Below are 20,263 nucleotides of genomic sequence, written 5' to 3'. Positions count from 1 at the left end.
AGTGTTTGTTCCCCGACCTGTGTGACTCTGACCATCTTCAATAAAGAAACCTTTTACTTGCAATTGTATCCGTCTCTATTTCACAACATCTGGTCTTGGTCATTGTGGAGAGGTTGGAGTCTGTTTGATTGAGTGTGTGGACAGGTGTCTTTTATACAGGTAACGAGTTCAAACAGGTGCAGTTAATACAGGTAATGAGTGGAGAACAGGAGGGCTTCTTAAAGAAAAATTAACAGGTCTGTGAGAGCCGGAATTCTTACTGGTTGGTAGGTGATCAAACACTTATGTCATGCAATAAATATTTAAAAATCATACAATGTGATTTTCCGGATTTTTGTTTTAGATTCCGTCTCTCACAGTTAAAGTGTACCTATAATAAAAATTACAGACCTCTACATGCTTTGTAAGTAGGAAAACCTGCAAAATTGGCAGTGTATCAAATACTTGTTCTCCCCACGGTAAATATATATATATATATATATATATATATATATATATATATATAATATATATAGAAACTTTTTTGTTAGATGCGATTAATCGTAATTAATAGATTTGACAGACCAACCACTTTTTTAGGGACACTACCATGTAGGTAACATACTGTAAGTGTTTGTGTCAAACTCACGTTGAACTTGCTGGCCTTATTTCCTGAAGTGCTGGAGAACGTGACCTTCAGATCGTGTGGGAAGTCTAGAGTCAGAATTCGTCCACCTTTCAGTTTGAGCACCACGGCCTCCTCGCATTCCACAAACAGCACTACCTGTCTGGGCTCCACACTCAGAGCCATCCTCACCCAACCAACTGTGAAGGGACTCCCGCCTGGCAGCTTGATCACCTCTGTCCGTAGGCCGTCCGCTGACCTGACCTCCAGCTGCAGCCAGTCTGCTCGGGTGTTGGAGACCAACTCCAGCAGGGGGCGTCCGTCGTGCTGCCGCTGGGCAGGGGAGGTGAGGGAGATGAGAGTGGCCTCCGAGCCTCTGGTTTGCCGGCCCACCAGGTGCAAACCCAGGACGCCCTGTGAGGTGTTAAAGAGGTCGTCGGAAAAGTCCTGGGGTAGCGTGAGATGAGGCGTGCCGGAACGGAAACGCCAGGCTGGCATCTCTGGGTCACGACCTTTGGCCTTAGACGCCACCCGGTGAGAGTGAGTGACTTTTAGAGCCTTCAAGAGGTCGATTACTAATAGAGGAAAATAATGACATGAAGAATGGCATCAGCATTATGATGACATTAAAACGCCACATGCTTCATGACTAGTAATCATTCAGAACCATGATATATCAAGGTACCGTGGTATCACTACAGTATATGATAGAGTACCATAACTGCACCATGGTACCTACATAGTACTTTTCGTAAGGGTGTTCTTGTTCTCACAGTCCTGACCGATTAAAATATCTAATTTGTTTAATTTACTACCAGTCACAAATTTGGAATATTTTTTTTACGATTATTTAAGATTAATAAGATTTGTTTAATGTTTTCTTTTTTAAAGATGTCTTTCATGCTTACCAAGGCTGCATTTGTTTGATTAAAAATACAGTAAAAACAGTGATATTGTAAGATAATATTTAAATTAAAAATAACTTTTCCATTTTAATATATTTTAAAATGTAATTCTTTTTTGTGATGACACAGCTGAATTTTTAGCAGTCTTCAGTGTCACATGATCCTTCAGAAATTATTCTTGTATGCTAATAAATATTATAAGGCAAGCGTTCTAATAAATTACATTTTAAAATATGTTAAAATATTGTAAATTACTGTTTTTAAAAGTAAAACAAATGCAGTCTTGATGAGCATAATAAAAATCTAAATTATTCCACATTTTTAAATCGTAGTGTATCTGCATCATACAGATGAAACAGTAGAATATGAAAAGAATTATATCAGTTTATAAGTATGTAAATAAATAGTGAGATGTATTTTGCTGATTTTATTGCTTTTCTCAAGTTGTTGGCTAGAAGACAAATTTAGCTTAACTGGAAAAACTTAAACCCCCCCCCCCCCCCCCCCCATCACACTAGGTGGATCATTAAAGACACCTTGTATTTGATCAAACTTCAAAAAGTTTGAATTTCTCTTCACCGACCCAGTACATCATTCTCTATCATTATAGACCTTCTTAGTATACGTACAAACTCTGCAATCTCTTAATTTGTCTGATTAACCCTTTTCATTCAGCTAGTATTTTTGGTTCTCTTACGAGAGGTTCTCTCATATTGCGTAAGTAGCTTACGCTGCGGGAAAGTCTCCTTTCTCGAGATACTGAAGCCAAAAAATGATCCTTAATTTTTAATAATCTTGTCAACGCAGTGCGGCAGCCAGCAGACCTAGGGCAGGCTACTCGCGTGCCCATTGGCTGCCCTGCGGCAACTGCAGCAGCCTATCGCTGAGCCCTTGGCGTGATGTCACGACCAATGAGCGCGTTTGGCGCGCTTAATGCATCACAGCCCGTCATTAGGGGTGTGGCTTAGCGTATATAAGCAGGGCTCAGAGGCTGCTTCACTGATTTCTGTCTCTTCAGCGAAGCTCTTCGCATCGCTGATCTCCGAGGAAGCCGCCGTCGAAGCAAGCGACCAGCACGCCGAGGATCTCAGCCTGAGGACGCCGGCCGCTTTCGCCGCCTTCAGCCTTCCCTGCCTGCTGTGCTATCCGGCACTATATCCTTTTCCGCTCTGTGTTTGTGTGTTTGTGTGTTCGCCCCGCGACACACTTGCATCTAAAAGCTCTTCCTGCCCCGCCACTCGAGCCCAGCCACAGGCCGCTCTCAAGCTCAGCCTCCTGTGCGCAGCTCTACACAGCGCTCGTCTCGGCCCCCCAACACTTCGCAGCGACGTCAGGTCTAGGTCAGGTCCGCCCTAGATCGCGCTCGACCAGCCGTCACAGACCGCCGCCCCCCCGGGGTCCGCGGCCCAAGATTACGTTGAAGTCTGAGCCCGCAAAGTCCTCCTAGCATCCACAAGGAGGAAAAGATGGTTGAGTCCCGCTACGGCCGGACCGCCATCAAAGCGCCCAGCTCTGTCAGTCCCCTCTATTCAGGCTACTGCAGCAGCTTACACCGCAGCCAACGAGCCAGTAATACCACTCGCTCGCCTGCACACAAACGCCGTTTTTACGGCGACCCAGATAAATCTCAAAAAGAGTATAAGTTCGGGTTTTCCGGCTCCGGCCGAAGGTGCCTTAAGTGTAGAAAATGTGCCCATGCCCATGTGCTCACTGCTTCACACAAGCACGGTCCTCATGGTAACGCGCTCAGAGCGCTCTCTCATAAAGCGGACACACGCCGCCCGAGTATTAAGTGTAGCAAATGTGCCCACAACTCTGTGCTCACACCTACCCGCTGCTCGCTCTGCCATTCAGTTACCTCAAGCTGCAACGGCTCAGGCCGAGGGGATATTAAGTGTAAAAAGTGCCCACTCCCGTGTGTTCACTGCTTCACACAGACAGGGTTCCCATGGCAACGCGCCCAGAGCGCTATCTCATAAAGCGGAAACACTCCGCTCGAGCATTAAGTGTAGTAAATGTGCCCACAACTCTGTGCTCACACCTACCCGCTGCCCGCTCTGCCATACGGGTTACAGACCCTCTAAAGCTCCCAAACACTGGCCGTGTTATAAGTGTAAATCCTGCGCCCGCTCACGAGCACGCGCTTTCACTTTCAGACACCATAACCTCCACGCCGCTCTCGCGCCAGGGGTGTTTGACAGCAAAACGCGCTCCATCCTCCGGGGCCGAGCTACTGAACGCTGTACAGCTGGCCAATACTGTTTATCAGCCCCCGTGTCCGAGCACCGGCGGCGTGCGCACCGCCCCATCCTCTCTGATACAGGTTCCCCATCCCGCGCAGTGCGGCGATCTGAACCCAGAAACCATTCGACCCCTAGCTATGCGTGCAAAAAGCATGGGAAGCTATTCAGGGCGCGTCAGAATGGGTGCTGAACACTATAAGACACGGCTATTCGCTTCAATTCGCTCGTCGCCCCCCGCGCTTTCTAGCGCAGACGGAGACGAAAGTGAGTTTGGAAGCAGCGCACCTGCTTCGAGCAGAAATAGCGAAGCTGCTGCGCAAAGGGGCCATAGAACAGGTTCATCCTTCCCTGAGCGAGTCAGGCTTTTACAGCCGTTACTTCCTCGTTCCCAAGAAGGACGGAGCGTTAAGACCTATTTTAGATCTGAGACATCTGAACAAGGCTCTCATGAGACGGCCGTTCAAGATGATTACAACCAGACAGATCCTTGCGCAGATCCGCCCAGGGAGACTGGTTTATCTCTCTCGATCTGAAAGACGCGTATTTCCAGATCCAGATAACTCCCCGTCACAGGCCATTCTTGAGATTCGCCTTCGACGGTCGAGCTTATCAATACACAGTCCTGCCGTTCGGCCTGTCTTTAGCACCCCGTACATTTACGAAATGCATGGACACGGCTCTCGCTCCCCTGAGAAGACAGGGAATGCGAATACTGAACTATCTGGACGACTGGCTTGTTCTAGCGCAGTCAGAGACAGAACTTGTGTCTCACAGAACAGCGCTTCTCAGCCATCTGGAAGGTCTGGGTCTCTCGGTCAATTGGACCAAGAGCTCGCTCTCGCCCCGTCAGTCAATTTCCTTTCTTGGAATAGAACTGGACTCGGTGGCTATGACGGCCAGATTGTCGGAGCAGCGCGCGCGCCGCATCCGTCTCCTCGCCGCATCCTTCAAAGAAGGCAGCCGGGTTCCGCTGAAAGCATTCCAGCGTATCCTGGGGCATATGGCCTCAGCTGCGGCAGTGCTTCAGCTGGGCTTACTGCGCATGCGCCCGCTTCAATGCTGGCTGAGAGCGCGCGTGCCCCATCGAGCCTGGGCGGCCGGCGGCTCGCTAATCAGAGTGACTCAGGGCTGCGTTTCAGCCCTGCAGCCCTGGCTAGCAGCCGAATGGTATCACACTGGAGTGATTATGGGGGTGATCTCACACCGGAAAGTTGTCTCGACAGACGCGTCCAACCTAGGTTGGGGAGCGCTCTTCGAAGGCAGACCGGTCTGTGGCCGCTGGTCAGACCAGGAGAATCTCCTACACATAAACTGTCTAGAGATGCTCGCGGTCGAGAAAGCGCTCAAACACTTCCTCCCATTCCTCCATGGTCACCATGTTCTAGTCCGCACGGACAATACATCGGTAGTGGCCTATGTGAATCGCCAGGGCGGTGTCAGATCAAAGACGCTCTGCGCCCTGGCGGAACGCCTCCTCGTGTGGTCTCAGCACTCTCTGCGCTCACTGAGAGCAACGCATGTGCCTGGCCATCTGAACGAGGGCCCCGACAGACTGTCCAGGGACAACGTTCCCCCTGGGGAGTGGTCTCTACACCCCCAAACAGTCCAGTCACTGTGGCGCCGCTTCTGCAAAGCGAAGGTCGACCTCTTTGCGTCAAAAGACAACGCTCACTGCCCAGAGTTCTTCTCAAAGAGCGAGGACGCGCTGGCCCAGACCTGGCCCAGCGGCCCGCTATATGCTTTTCCCCCGGTCTCTCTGCTGCCTCAGGTCATCAAGAGAGTCAGGGAAGCGCGCCACACAGTGCTCCTCATAGCCCCGTTCTGGGAGAACCAAGCTTGGTTCCCGGAACTCATACAATTGGCAGATTCAGCCCCTTGGCCGATTCCGGTGCGGAGAGACCTTCTCTCTCAAGCCCGCGGCTCGATCTGGCATCCCCATCCAGAGCGCTGGTCTCTGCATGCGTGGAGCCTCAACGATTACACGCTGATCTGCCAGAAGGGGTCATGAACACGATCATACAATCCAGAGCTCCCTCCACGAGGCGGCTCTACACGTCTAAATGGTCGGTGTTTAACAGATGGTGCACTGCCAAAGGGCTCGATCCACAGACATGTGGGGTATCGCAAGTATTGTGCTTCCTTCAAGAGCTGCTGGACCCCCTCCACGCTCAAAGTTTATGTCGCGGCCATTTCAGCGCTCTCTGTCTCAGAGCTGGGCCGCGCATTAGGAAGGAACGAGTTCGTCATCCGCTTCCTTAGAGGAGCTAGGAGGATGAACCCCCCGCGACCCCCCTCGGTTCCTATGTGGGATCTTTCACTGGTCTTAGAAGCCCTGAAAGCACATCCCTTTGAACCCGTGGAAACTATGGATATGAAATACCTCACGCTCAAAACCGTTTTTCTGATAGCACTGTCTTCAGTCAAACGAGTGGGAGACCTTCACGCGTTATCCATTAACGCCGCGTGCCTCGAGTTCGGACCCAATGACTCTAAAGTTATTCTCAGACCGAGGCATGGGTACGTTCCCAAAATCTTGGGCACTGCCTTCAGAGCGCAGGTCATTTCCCTCTCAGCCCTGCCGAATTCTGGCAGCGAGGCAGATAGTAATCTCCTCTGCCCGGTTAGGGCGTTTAGAAACTATATCTCTCGCTCCGCCGCCTCCAGGCGCTCAGAGCAGCTCTTTGTTTCGTTTGGTGGGCGCACCAAGGGTCTCGCCGCCTCGAAACACACCCTGTCCAGATGGATAGTGGACGCTATTGCGGCTGCTTATGCGTCTAAAAACCTGCAGTGCCCACTGGGCATTCGAGCGCACTCCACCAGAGGCATGGCCTCATCGTGGGCGTGGTCCAGCGGGATTCCCATTCATGACATTTGTGCAGCGGCAGGCTGGGCCTCCCCCTCCACATTTGTTAGGTTTTACAACCTGGAAGTTCCCGCCTTGCAGGCAAAAGTGTTATCAGTCTAAGTCTCGCGTAGCCAGCCCACTGTCTGTGCGCGGGCTACGTTGTGTGATTTAGCTCTACTGGTTGAGCTCACTACGTGGGAAGTGTCAAGTTTGGACCGGCTGTGCCGATCCATGCCCCCATAGTATGTGCTTGTGTACTGTGTTAGCCCTCTGTTGGCCGCCCAGCTCCGCTATCGCGTTCCCCGGGCTTCCCTGGGACTCGTTCAGTGGATGCTGGGCACGCGCACGGCGTTGACAAGGGAGTTCCCGCAGCGTAAGCTACTTACGCAATACGAGAGAACCTCTCGTAAGAGAACGTACTCGGTTACTAAACGTAACCTCTGTTCTCTCTAGAGAGGGAACGAGTATTGCATAACCCGCCGTGCTCGCGCCACGAGCTCATTCGCTTCATGCGACAGAAACCAGTGAAGCAGCCTCTGAGCCCTGCTTATATACGCTAAGCCACACCCCTAATGACGGGCTGTGACGCATTAAGCGCGCCAAGCGCGCTCATTGGTCGTGACGTCACGCCAAGGGCTCAGCGATAGGCTGCTGCAGTTGCCGCAGGGCAGCCAATGGGCACGCGAGTAGCCTGCCCTAGGTCTGCTGGCTGCCACACTGCGTTGACAAGATTATTAAAAATTAAGGATAATTTTTTGGCTTCAGTATCTCGAGAAAGGAGACTTTCCCGCAGCGTACGCTACTTACGCAATACTCGTTCCCTCTCTAGAGAGAACAGAGGTTACGTTTAGTAACCGAGTACGTTTTACATTGATACTTAGAATTCAGTTTTAAGTGCACTTACTGTTTTGTCTGTCTTATTTCTCAGTTTTCCATTGTTAGCTGCTGATGACAATGTATTTATATCTATTTTACTACTACCTTTTTTATTTATTTTTTATAAAAAGTTGTTGTTTTATGTTATTATCATTATTATTACCTATTTATACCTATTTATTTATTTGTTTATTAACTTATTGTCTTTGCACCCTGAATGTATCATAAAAATTATAAATAAATCATTAAAAAAAAAGAATAATTATGAGATGTAGGGGAAAAAAACCCTGCGGAGCAATGATGGCAAGTGAGGAAAATGCTCTTAATGACTTCCTTTTCTTTGTCAGATCTTTACTGTTCCAAACTTCCCTGAGGACAAAGCGGCTACACACACACACACTCACACACACACTCACACACACACTCTCTCACACACACACACACACACACATACACACTCATCACACACACACACACACACACACACACACACACACACACACACACACACACACACACACACTCACTCACTCACATCACTCACTCACTCATCTCACACACTCACACACACACTCACTCCACACACACACACACCCACACACACACACACACACAACACACACACACACACACACACACACACACACACACACACACACACACACACTCACACACTCACTCACATCACTCACTCACATCACACTCTCACTCACTCACACACTCACTCACACACACTCACTCACACACACTCACTCTCACAACACACACTCACTCACTCTCTCTCTCTCTCAGCACACCACACACACACACACACAACACACACACACACACACACACACACACACACACACACTCACACAATCACAATCTCAGACTGAAAAGGATAAGATCTAAGAACTTAAAAAGCCAGACAGAACAGAGACACAAGGAAGAAGACAGGTTATGTGAAGTAGTGAGGGTCTTGAAAATTTAAAAAAATAATCACAGAAGGCAATCAGAAACATACCTGCACTGGGTAGAAATCATAAACCATAAATAGAGGCTAACAGAGACAGCGATAACAGTCAAGAGAGAAGTGTTTGAGAAAAACATGTCCGGCTGAAGACAGATAAATCTAAATTCAGAATCAAAATCCATTTGGAGACATTCTCAAAGTCAAAATGGCTTTTTTCCTATTGCAAAATGTTTTCAGGTCTAGGGTTAGTCTGTAATAATCATGAAGTTAATAATTAAGAAATTTTGAAACTTTTTAAGTTATTGTTCTAATGCAAAAAATTAAATAAAAAAAAATATATTCATTATCAGTCAACAGTATATCTATAGTAGGGAAAACAGTCAATTTGGAGATGTTCCCAAAAGGTAACAAAATTTCAAAAAGATACAAAATAATGTCTTTATTTTATTCAATATGGATGTTTTAGTTATGAATTTATGCATAGGCTATCTTCAACAGTCATTTTTATAAATGTTTATATAGGTGCTCCAACACCTGTTAATGTAAAATCTTTCCTGTTTTTCACTATTTTTAATACATTTTTAAAATAACTTTTATTAAACTGTTTGTGCAGTTCACTTAAACAGCCCTGTGGTGACGGTCATTTATTTTTAAGTATAAATATTCCATGTAGTCTAGATTAACCTGAGGTCATAAAACTGCAAATATAATAATTATTATATTGTCTTTCTGTTGGCATGTCCTGCACTGGATTATAGCGTGGACATGTCAATAGAAAGACACGACTCACTCACTGGTTCCTCAACTCCAGCGCTTCAGTGATACAATACAGCTGCGGATACAATACAGATCAATGAAACAATGTATCATGTGTTTGATTGACAGCTGCTCTCACCGGTATTCGCGTCCTGATGAGTTTGAACACAGTCACAAACATTCCAGAGGAAAAACAAACTCCAGACAAGATCTCCAACTACAGACTTCAGCCCCATTCTCACCAGTCAGAAAAGTTTAGTTCTCACAAAGTCAAAAATACCAGAAAAATACTGATTATAAATATCTAAATATATTACACATTTCCCCCCCACGCGAGATGTCGGAGGAAGAGCTTGATGAGTCCTCTTGTATGGTCTCGTATGACAGCGACCCTCAGACTTGAAACATCTGGATTTGTTTTCGGCTGTTTAGCTGGGGGGGTTTAGCTGCTTTCCTGTCGCTTCCAAACAAAACAAGGCGAAGCTTCGTTGTTTTCCCTCCTCCGAGATTGAAATAAAGGCTGTAAATGTGACAGCGGCTGGAGACTCTGCTCCTCTAACCCTGATCCTCCTCCTCTACAGCCAATGGAGAAAATCTGCAGACTTGAACATTTCCGGATTTCCGGACTCTACGAGCGCTTCAAGTCCTCAAGAACACAAAGCAGTTTCATTAACACATAATGCACAATAATAAGTTATACAAACATTATTCTCAATAGATCACGTGCATCCAAAAACGAGTAAATATGAATTATGGAAATATATATCATAAAGGCAATAAAAATATATATATATATATATGGGGTTTTATGAATTTGAACTAATAAATTAATAAGACTATACCCTTACACTGGCTATATAGCAGTAATGGACAAAAAGTAATATTATAGTACATTGTAAGAATTTAATTTTTTTGGAAAATATTTTTTTTGTATTCCAGCTTTTAGTTTCATCATGTGTAAAAGAACACTCAGATGACCTTTGTTTCTGATTTCTTATTGGTTAAAGCTAGGATACTATTTCAGCCTCCTAATCTCTATCTGTCTTAATTACAGTGTGCTTCCAAGTCAACTCTATTAGTATTAGTGTGTATGTGTGTGTGCTCTGTCAGTGTTTGTTAAAGCATATAAAGTACACTAGGACAAGACAGAAATAGCCGAGATTACCACACAACACATGCTGTCACACTTTACCATCAGGATCATCAGGAGAAAACATCTCATAACATTTTTGCTTTGAATGTGACATATAGAAACTAAAATCTATCTATCTATCTATCTATCTATCTATCTATCTATCTATCTATCTATCTATCTATCTATCTATCTATCTATCTATCTACCTACCTACCTACTACCTAGATATACAACTAAATGTCAGAGACCATAGAAAAAAAGTTTTGAAGTTTTGTTTTCAAAATTATAAGCATAACAAATTGAGTAAAAGTTTAACTGAAAAATTAAGATGAATTTCAAATTTGATTGATTATTTGATTAGATAAAAAATAATAATAGTGCAGCAAAAATGTAATATTGAAAATAAAATTAAAAAAATCATCTTGGTTTCTGTTAATTTCCAGATTTGGTATCCCAAATTTTCAGTGTGGTCTCAGACTTTTGTAGCCCACTGTATTTGTTTGATTATATACACTATCTCAATATATTGGTTATGTGTTTTTGCTCAGAGGTTATCGGCCATCTTAGAATACTGTTATTTCATTGGCCAGGAGTGAAGCGTTGCTATTGGTTAAACCATTATGATGGTAAGACCTAGATGTGGAATTTGACTTGACCTCTTACCTTGGCGTTGGCTCTGATCCAGTGAGTTTGAACACTAAACCTCAGACTTATCCACTGTTCTCCAACTGCTCCAAACAGACATGAGGTGGACACTTACATGCAAGTCACACACAAACAATACTCGAACTCTCTTTTATACACTCACATTCAAATAAAGGATGGTAATAACGTAACTTTGGAGAGAATATCTGGACATCTGGACCTGAAGAACAGTTAGATGGGACAGGTAAGGTTAACATGCGATCTTTTCTTATTCTCCAATAGTACAATACTCAAACAGCCCTGAAGTCTATTTTTGGTTTGTCTTTTCTTCTGTATAAGAGAGAGAGATAGATGCTCCATCAACTTGTGTAATAGTCTTGTATAACTGGAGGCAAACCAAACCTCTTTAGATGGTCTTGTTTCTCAGTGTGCATGTTTACCGCTCGTATCATAGCATGATTGTTTGTCTTCACATTAACAAAATGGTGGAGATAGACTTCGTCGAACTCTAATGATGATGATGATGATGATGAATTAACCTTATTGTCAGAGAAAGTCCGAATTTTTTCTTGCGTGACAGTAGCCTATGTTTATTCACAATTATTACCTATAAATCTTCCATCCCTAACCATCCACAATACTATACGGTCACATAAAACAAAATACAAAATTCCACAATGGACCTTACAGAATTACAATAATAATAATAATACGAGTAATAAATATGTATAATGAACATATGACTAAATTTATTTTGTTGCTAAAAACATGGTGGGATAAATAAATGCTGGAATATAAGTTTGCAGAGTTAACGCATTCATATATTTATTTCAGCTAAGCTAAATGAATAAAGAATCAATATAGTTGTTAAATAGTTGCAAATGTTTTCATAATAATAATAATAATTCATCTATTTCAGATTATATAAACAAAAAAATCTTCTACCAAAAGGATATCACATAAAACAATATTTAAAAAAAATATCAACCTATCAACACCCTTTCATATTATTGCTTAATTATTATAGGCCTACATATTAAAATTTAAGCATTAAACTTTACTTGTTTGGAACGTTGTATTGAACAATGTACAGCATAATTAAATGTGTTCTTGATTACTTGAATGGAAATTGTTTAACACAGCTCAAATATGTTTGTAAGCAAGTGTGTGTTTGGGTGTTTGCACGTAAGAAGGCTTAACTGTCTGCTGAAAACCTCCTTAGGAGATTTATAAGTCTTAAACAAGAGCAGGGCTGTTTGCTGAAAGTCTTTCTTATGTCATACATTTACAGGTCATGTTACTCCATGCTGGATTTTCTAAACATGAATGCAATAATACATTTCCAGCCTTTTTAGCTACATTCAACCAGCATCTGTTTCCCTTGAGCTAAATTAGCCAATTTATAATGAGCTATATTATGATGGTATAGTAATGTACTATACAAACAATGGCATGAGAATGAATTGTTGAGCTTTCAGTAATGTTCTACACTTTAAAGGGATACTCCACTTTTTTTGGAAATAGGCTCATTTTACAACTCCCCCAGGCGGAACTCCGGGTCTGGTGGTACCACTTTTAGCATAGCTTAGAGCATAGATCATTGAATCGGACAGGACCATTAGCATCTCTCTCAAAAAAATTCTAAATACTAAATTTTTTATAATATAAAAAAAACTATACTCTCATTCCTGCGTATTAATCAAGAAACTTTGCTGCCGTACCATGGGTGCAGCAGGCGTAATGATATGACGCAGCGCCTGAAAATAGTCCCCAGCTCGGTAACTTCCAACGTGACCGGGACTAAGTTTGTCTAACCTATTAGACCTATTTTCAGGCGCTGCGTCATATCATTACGCCTGCTGCACCCATGGTACGACAGCAAAGTTTCTTGATTATTACGCAGGAATGAGATTATAGTTCCTAGCCATATCAGCCTAGAAAATCGCAACTTTACATTTTCCGTCGGTCTTAGTACACGATGTAACTACAGAAGAGTCGAAAAAAAATATCGAAACTCTTTGGTCATTTTTTTGAGAGAGATGCTAATGGTCCTGTCCGATTCAATGATCTATGCTAAGCTATGCTAAAAGTGGTACCGCCAGACCCGCAGATCGGCTGAATGGATTCGAAAACGGTAAAACTCAACTGTTTAACTCTGGGGGAGTTGTAAAATGAGCCTATTTCCAAAAAAAGTGGAGTATCCCTTTAACAGACAGTAAATATAATAACAAAAAGTCATTTTTAACATAATTGTTTTTTTTTATCTCCGCAGTGAGAAATGTTTTTGAGGTTGATCTTCAGTCAACAGCCACTGTGGAAGATTCTAATGTTCTGCCACCTTTATTCAGTGGTCAGCCGGCATTCTGTAATTGGTATAAACACAAACAGAGACAAATCACATGGAAAAAAACACACACTCTCTCTCACTCATTCTCTCTCTCACACACACACACTCACACGCACTTGACATGCATGCATCCATACAACCTCAAACGACTTCACATACAACAACATGCTAAATATTGACTACAGCAGGTGAAAACAAGGAATTTTGACTGTTCAATGTTATGTGGTTTTTTTTGTCAGCCAGTGAATGTGACGGTGGTCATGACGTGTTTGCCACAGTCAAAGAGAACAGCCTGATGGGAACATTTATTGGCAACCTTGGATTCACTGCACACCCATCAGCCAATCACATGCACTTAAAGGTTTCTGGAAAAGATTCTGATTGGTTTTATCTGGATGGAAGAACTGTCAGACTGAACTCGACGTCAACTAGAATTATTGACCGTGAGGTAACATTAATAAAAGATCAATAAATGCATGCAATTACACTATCATCTTCTGTCTTGTTTAAATAATATCATCTGACTATGATGATATTACAGATACATGGCTCCGTTTTAACAGCAACTCTAAGGTGTTACAAACATAAAACCCTACAGGTAAGTTCAATTATCTGTGACATACAGCAGCATCCTCTTAGAAAATTTGATTTAGCTATATAATTTACACTTCAAATAAATGTTCAAATGTTCACAGTCAAATGTTGTTATCAGGCTGAACACAGGATCATGGTAGAGGTTCTGAACGAGAATGACAACAAACCTGAATTCCTGCAAAGCTCCATACAACCTCTGCAACTCAGCGAGGTAAAAGACACACCAAGCAATAAATGTTTTCTTTCATGCATTGACATACACTACCGCTCAAAAGTTTGGGCTCTGTAAGATTTTTTATTATTATTATTCAGCAAGAATGCATTTAATTGATCAAAAGAGACAGTAAAGAATTTTAAATGTTACAAAAGTTTTTTGAACTTTCTAATCATCAAAGAATCCTGACAAAAAGTATCACAGTTTCCACAAAAATATTAAGCAGCACAACTGTTTTCAACATTGATAATAATCAGCATGATTTCTGACGGATCATGTGACACTGAAGACTGGCGTAATGGCTGATGAAAATTCAGCTTTGCCATCACAGAAATACATTACAATTTAAAATATATTATAAATTGTAATAATATTTAACTTTATTATGGTTTTTGCTGTATTTCTAATAAAATCAATCCAGCCTTGGTGAACATATAGAGACTTCTTTCTTCTTACCGAGCCCAAACTTTTGTCTATTTATTTTGTATATGTGTATATATACACTACATTCGTGAGATGTTCTCGTTTGATGTGTATGTTCAGTTGACAGCGGTGAACTCTGTAGCGTTTACAGTCGAGGCCACAGATGCTGATGGAGACACGCTCACATACATCATTGATGAAACATCAGTAGGTGAACCAAACACCTCTTCAGATCTACAAACCCACACTAGAAATCTTCTGCTAGTCCTATACTTTAGTCTCATCTGACTTGAATTTTGTTGGTGATGAATCAAATTGGCTACCTGATAATCATCTGTTGACATTTGATCATATATTTCCAGGCAGATGCCTGGTATTTTCGAGTGGACTTGCCCAACAGTGGCAAAGTGATTCTCAACAAGTCATTGGACTACGAGATCAAAACTCAGCTCCGACTGACTATTTCTGCAGTGGTAAAGTACACACAGAAAATACTTGTTTGGTAATGATAAAAAAGATGGGGAAAAAAAACAAACATGTACTCATATGTTCATGTGGCTTTAGGAGACTAACACAAATGAGCACTACAACACAACAGCAACAGTAATCATCAATGTGACAGATGGGGACGACCAATACCCACAATTCCAGCCTTGCACTCTTCTCTCAGCCAATCACGGCAAACGCATATGTGCCAACCCCCTGTACACCGCCAACATCACAGAGAACGAGCAGGTAATCCCTGTGAATGTATAAAATAAACAATTAATTTCTTTCTATAAGCATGAGGGATATTAATTTGACTTTAGCTACAAAACAAAACATCTCAATGTCTGAACTATAACCTATTACAATGCAAAAATTTGAGGTTGGTAAAACTTTTTTTTTAAGTCTATTATACTGAACAAGGATGCAATAATTTGATCACAGAAATAGTAAAAAAGAGGCAATATTGTAGAATATTATTATGTGATGCAATACTGAATTTTCAGCATCATTACATTAGTCTTCAGTGTCACATGATCCTTCAGAAATCATTCTAATATGATGATTTGCTGCTCAAGAAACATTTCTTATTATTATCAAATGTTGACAACAGTTACCTAATCTTTTTGTGAAAACCTAATACATTATTTCAGGATTCTTCGATGAGTAGAAAGTTAAAAAGAACAGCATTTATATTGAAAATAATTTGCTTGTTAATGTAAATGTCTTCACTGTTCTCTGTTGATCAGTTAAAAAAAAAAAAAAAAAAAAAGTGTATATGATTCCTTCTATTGTCTGATTAATTGTCACTCAGGACATTGTCTTGGATTTCTGTCCCGGTCCAATTCAAGCTTTGGATGGCGATGAGGGTCTCAGAACGCCAGTAAAGTACTCCATCCTGTCAGGTGATTATCCTCTGCCATTGCACCTAATCTAAACTCCTGGAGAAATAGTTTTTTTTATTATATATATATATGTGTGTGTGCTTTAATACAGGGGCAGATAATGGCAGATTTGTCATTGACAGTAGTTCTGGAGAAGTAAAGATAACCAGACGTGTGGAGAACAGACTGCTGATCCCGACACTGAGACTGCGTGTTATGGTGCGTCTGAGAGTTAAGACTAAACATTTTAAAAAGTAAAATATATTTTTTTAGCATATTTTAAATAATATCTGATTTATTTTTGAATACATATATATATATATATTTATTATTTTTTATTATTTTTTATATTTTTTTAAGAAGTGTTGTTTTCCCTATTGCATTTTGAAAGCATTGCGATGTTTCTGCTCAGGCAGCTCAGACGGATGACCCTCTGAAGTATGCAGTTGCCACGGTTCTGGTGAGGGTTCTTGCAGAAAACAAGTTTCCGCCCCAGTTCAACCGTTCAGCGTACCGTGGCTTTGTCAGTGAGAGCACAAGTCCTGCCTCGCTTGTCATGACGTACGGCAACAAATTACTCATCCTGGAGGCCACGGATCAAGACTTCTCCGATGTACGTGACTCAACAAGATCACAACGCTTACAAGATCACATACTATCCTTACAACCACACAGCTGTAACACCTCAGAGTCAACATCCAATTTCAACATGACAAAGGCCCTGGCTTGACATTCATTGCATGAAATATGGGCTCATGTTCCTGTTTAAGCCTAAGAAACTGAGTTTGCTTTATGTTTGTGGGTTAAAGGGCTTCAATCCCAGACTGCAGTATTCGCTAAACTCTCAACACAACAGCTCTCGGCTTTTTTACATAACACAAGAGGGACTGCTCATTGCTAAAACCAACCGACTACATCCCAGCCACAAATACTTCCTAGAGGTATGACATTTACTGTAGACTACATTCATAAGCAAAATCTGAACAGTATTCTACTACTACTTATTCTAGAAAATGACAATTGGCAACTGTGTTGCAGGTTCTAGCCACTGACCTGGAATCAGGAGACACTGTTAAAGCTGCATTACATGTGGAAATTCTTCAGAAAGGCCAACCAGGTACTTGAAAATCTTAGGGAATATACAAATATATATGAAATAAAGATCCTTAGTGCACCCACTTTTAGTTTGCTCACAATTTATGTATGCCTAAGGAATACAGGTTTGTCTGTGCTAAACCTAACCTAAAATAATAAATAATAAACAGTAAATGCATTATATAAGTTCCACAGGGTCCTTTGGGCACGGGGCATCTGTATAGCAGTGAGACAGTGGGCAGGGCAGGGGTGTGTCTGATCCTGCTGGCCATTGCCTTATTTACACTGGTGCGCTGCATTCGGATGAGCAGAGAGAAGCGGGATCATACCATCCGGACCAATGTGGCTGACAGTAGTGACTCTAATGTGGTAAGACAAAATCTATTCATGCAACTTGCACAACATGGACAAAGGAAATGTTAAACTTTGCATATGTGCTGAAAATGTCCATTTGTTCCACACGTATTATTCCCAATACATAAGAAACAGAGCAGTGTAACTAATTTTACTTCCAAATTCTTACTCTACCAATCAAAAATCTGGGGTCTGTAAGCTTTTAAAAGAAAAAGAAGAACTAAAGAAAAAGTGCAAAATATTATTACAATATAAAATATTTTTAATGCATTTTAAAATGTAATTTATTTCTTTGATGCAAAGCTGAATTTTCAGCATCATTATTCCAGTCTTCAGTGTCACGTAATCCTTCAGAAATCATTCTAATATGCTGATTTGGTGATCAAGAAACATGTCTTATTATGTTGAAAAGAGTTGTGCTGCTTAATATTTTTGTGGAAAACATGATATATTTTTTCTGGATTTTTTAATATAAAAAACAGCATTTATTTGAAATTGAGAATCTTCTGTAACATTATGTCCTCATTGTTATACTTTTGACACTTTAAAAGTATTAATTTATTAAAAAAAATGTCTTGCTTACCCAAAACTTTTAAATAGCATTTCTTTTCAAGATTCAAGATTTTTTTGTACATTTATAAACAAGTCTCAAAGTGAATCTTTTTGCATTTCCTAATTTCATGTCTAGAGTCTGAGATGGTTCCGGATGGTGAGTTAATGTCACTTTATTCCCCCTTAGTGAACCTCATTGTACAGTATTTTTCATTTCATAAAGAGATGAAAGTGGAAATACAATGGTTTCTTAAAGAGTAGATTGACAAGCCGTTTTGTTACTAAACTGGTGTGATAAAGCAGTTCTATGAGTCAGTTATAAAATCAAAGTGTAGATTAGTGTACACTACGGTGTAGTGTAGATCATTTTAAACTATTTTAATATAAATAAGGACAAAATTACTCAGTGCACCTTCAAATTTGCCATAGTAACTCTTGTGCATTTGTGCTTTTAAACATTAGAAATGTTTTTTTTTCAGAGAAGCAATTGTAAATACAGTTTTTCTGTGACAGGTGAACCACAGCCGCCCGATGCCCTCGGTGGAGGAAACGTTCTCACATCACAACGAGGCATTCATAGAGTACGACTACTCGAACTCACCTTTCTACGGCAAACAGGGCATCTACACCAAAAAAGAGGAACCACCACCACCATCATCTGTGAACTTGCCATCAATTACTTTTAACAGGGAACCAAGACGCAATTATCTGGCACTGCGGCCCAACGGAAGGCCCGTGAATAGGTTTAACAATAAAACGGTGACATTTCGTGACTACGTTGTGGTTCGGGAATGTGATGAAGAGGGTGAAGGATATATGGAGACTACGTTCAGAACAGAGGCGGAAGTCTGTACTGATTTAGAAGAAATTAACTTGGATTGTGAATTAGATGACAACTGTATCACAGAAGAATTTAAAATACAATCAAAAAGAACCACTTCATATTGTGACGACTTAAAGGAGTCAGAAATGCTCAATACATACCTCAAAGAAGTCAACAGAGACTACGAAATACCTAATACTGGCCATACAGATGTCAAAACTGACTTCGAAGCAATAATTCATGCAAATCCACTGGAATTAAGGCACGAAACAATTTCTGGGAAGCACGGATTCAAGTCTGACCTGGACAGAATACAAACAAACTCAACTGAAAGTCAAGAAAGAGATTGTACACTAAACTCAGCGCCAGAAGATGCTACTACACAAGCAGAATTCTCCATTTATAAAGGAGAGCCAAATATCACGAACCCTAAAGTCTTGGTTTTAGAGGCCAACAAACCGTCCGTCAAATATTCAGAAAAGTTGAAATCAGATCTGAAAAGATCTGGTGATCTTAATATAGATCCTCGGGTTTTAGTTGTTGAAAGCTCTGTACTAAAGTTTCAGGATGTAAGCAACCAGGACACTGCTACACAAAAAATCTTAAACACTGACTTACAAACATTAACACTCGATTCAAGTCAATTCAATGGATCAGAACAATGTCTGGCAGCAGAGACGAACAGCACGTCAAGCTCAAACATATCTTATGTTAACGAGGACATTGCAACAAATTTAGATGACAGTAGCCTAGAAGAGGGGTCTGTATCTAATCTAGACACAAGTGGTCAACATCTCAACTATGTTCATGATCCTCGTGACGTGGAGATAGAATGTTTCAATGAACAACTCGACACAGATGAAAGTAATGATGGGAGATGAAGATTGATGAAAGCTAAAAATGCTCTACAACACTTGTTTGAAATTACAATATTGAGCTTGAGCACCAAATAAGCCTTCGTAAAATGGGAACATCCCGTGTCCTTCCTACAGTATGTACAACGTTGCATAGACATGCTTCCTTTGTATTGAAATTGCACTTTGCATTGCGATGTAAAAATAAAATAAAATCTACTCATGACAAACAATAAGAGTATCTGTGGTGTCGATGGTTCATCAGCTAAAATTAAAATTACGTGGACCTCGTTCATTATAGTACCATATTGCATAACATCAAAGTCAAAGTAATGGAAAATCATGGGAATAGGCCTAAAAAATGTGTTGTGCATTATGGGCTGAAAAGAAGTCAATTAAGGACAAATGACCAGGATCACCCCCTAGTGGATAGGATTAGTATCTCCATAAACTAGCAATTCACCTGGAAACCCCACAAATGGAAACAATTAAAAACGTGATTCGTTTTGATCAATTTTATTGAGAAAACACTCTCAGCTATAAGACAGTATTTACAATACCTGACCACAGCATATTGTTCACATTCAATTATAGACATATATACACAAACCATATACTAACATTAAGTGAGGCGGTCATTTTCAGTCATGTATGAATTGCACAAGGGAAAAAA

At 41.4% G+C, this 20,263-nt stretch overlaps 2 protein-coding genes across 7 annotated transcripts in view; one reads left to right on the top strand and one right to left on the bottom strand.

Annotated features, from left to right (window-relative positions):
• kcp (kielin cysteine rich BMP regulator) overlaps positions 1–9,763 on the bottom strand; it is a 61,448-nt gene extending 51,685 nt beyond the window's left edge. The window contains exons 1-2 of the mRNA XM_084409171.1: positions 9,324–9,763; positions 629–1,179 (exon numbers count right to left, since the gene is read on the bottom strand). Coding sequence (XP_084265297.1) covers positions 629–1,179; positions 9,324–9,420 — 648 coding nt within the window. The 5' untranslated portion in view covers positions 9,421–9,763. The remainder of the gene's footprint in view (positions 1–628; positions 1,180–9,323) is intronic.
• Positions 9,764–10,972: 1,209 nt separating this feature from the next.
• Positions 10,973–19,817, top strand: LOC311290167 (uncharacterized protein). Of its 6 annotated transcripts, none has more exons than XM_084408491.1 (16): positions 10,973–11,208; positions 13,237–13,314; positions 13,551–13,759; positions 13,853–13,909; positions 14,024–14,116; positions 14,663–14,749; positions 14,905–15,015; positions 15,107–15,277; positions 15,843–15,933; positions 16,025–16,131; positions 16,325–16,525; positions 16,722–16,853; positions 16,951–17,029; positions 17,195–17,376; positions 18,050–18,070; positions 18,427–19,817. In XM_084408491.1, exons 3-16 carry the CDS (start codon positions 13,607–13,609, stop codon positions 19,615–19,617), a joined length of 2,676 nt encoding a protein of 891 aa, XP_084264617.1. In that variant the 5' UTR covers positions 10,973–11,208; positions 13,237–13,314; positions 13,551–13,606; the 3' UTR covers positions 19,618–19,817. The 6 variants fall into 6 exon arrangements, 4 of the variants coding, with proteins under 4 accessions (XP_084264617.1, XP_084264618.1, XP_084264615.1 ...); XR_014627339.1 differs by having other exon boundaries at positions 11,059–11,208; positions 13,237–13,336; positions 17,203–17,376; XM_084408489.1 differs by having other exon boundaries at positions 11,059–11,208; positions 13,237–13,336.
• Positions 19,818–20,263: the final 446 nt, after the last annotated feature.

The sequence above is a fragment of the Rutilus rutilus genome (assembly GCF_951802725.1).
Source record: "Rutilus rutilus genome assembly, chromosome: 5".
NCBI classification, from domain to species: Eukaryota; Metazoa; Chordata; class Actinopteri; order Cypriniformes; family Leuciscidae; genus Rutilus; species Rutilus rutilus.
Note: the sequence above shows the minus strand (reverse complement) of the source record. Positions and strands in the feature narration are given on the sequence as shown.

Bases quoted from the DNA above. Each gene is read 5' to 3' on its own strand.
- LOC311290167 (XM_084408489.1), top strand. From the start codon at position 13,243: ATGTTTTTGAGGTTGATCTTCAGTCAACAGCCACTGTGGAAGATTCTA. The intron at 13,760-13,852 runs GTAACATTAATA...ATGATATTACAG, and splicing joins CTAGAATTATTGACCGTGAG to ATACATGGCTCCGTTTTAAC. The intron at 14,117-14,662 runs GTAAAAGACACA...GTGTATGTTCAG, and splicing joins AACCTCTGCAACTCAGCGAG to TTGACAGCGGTGAACTCTGT.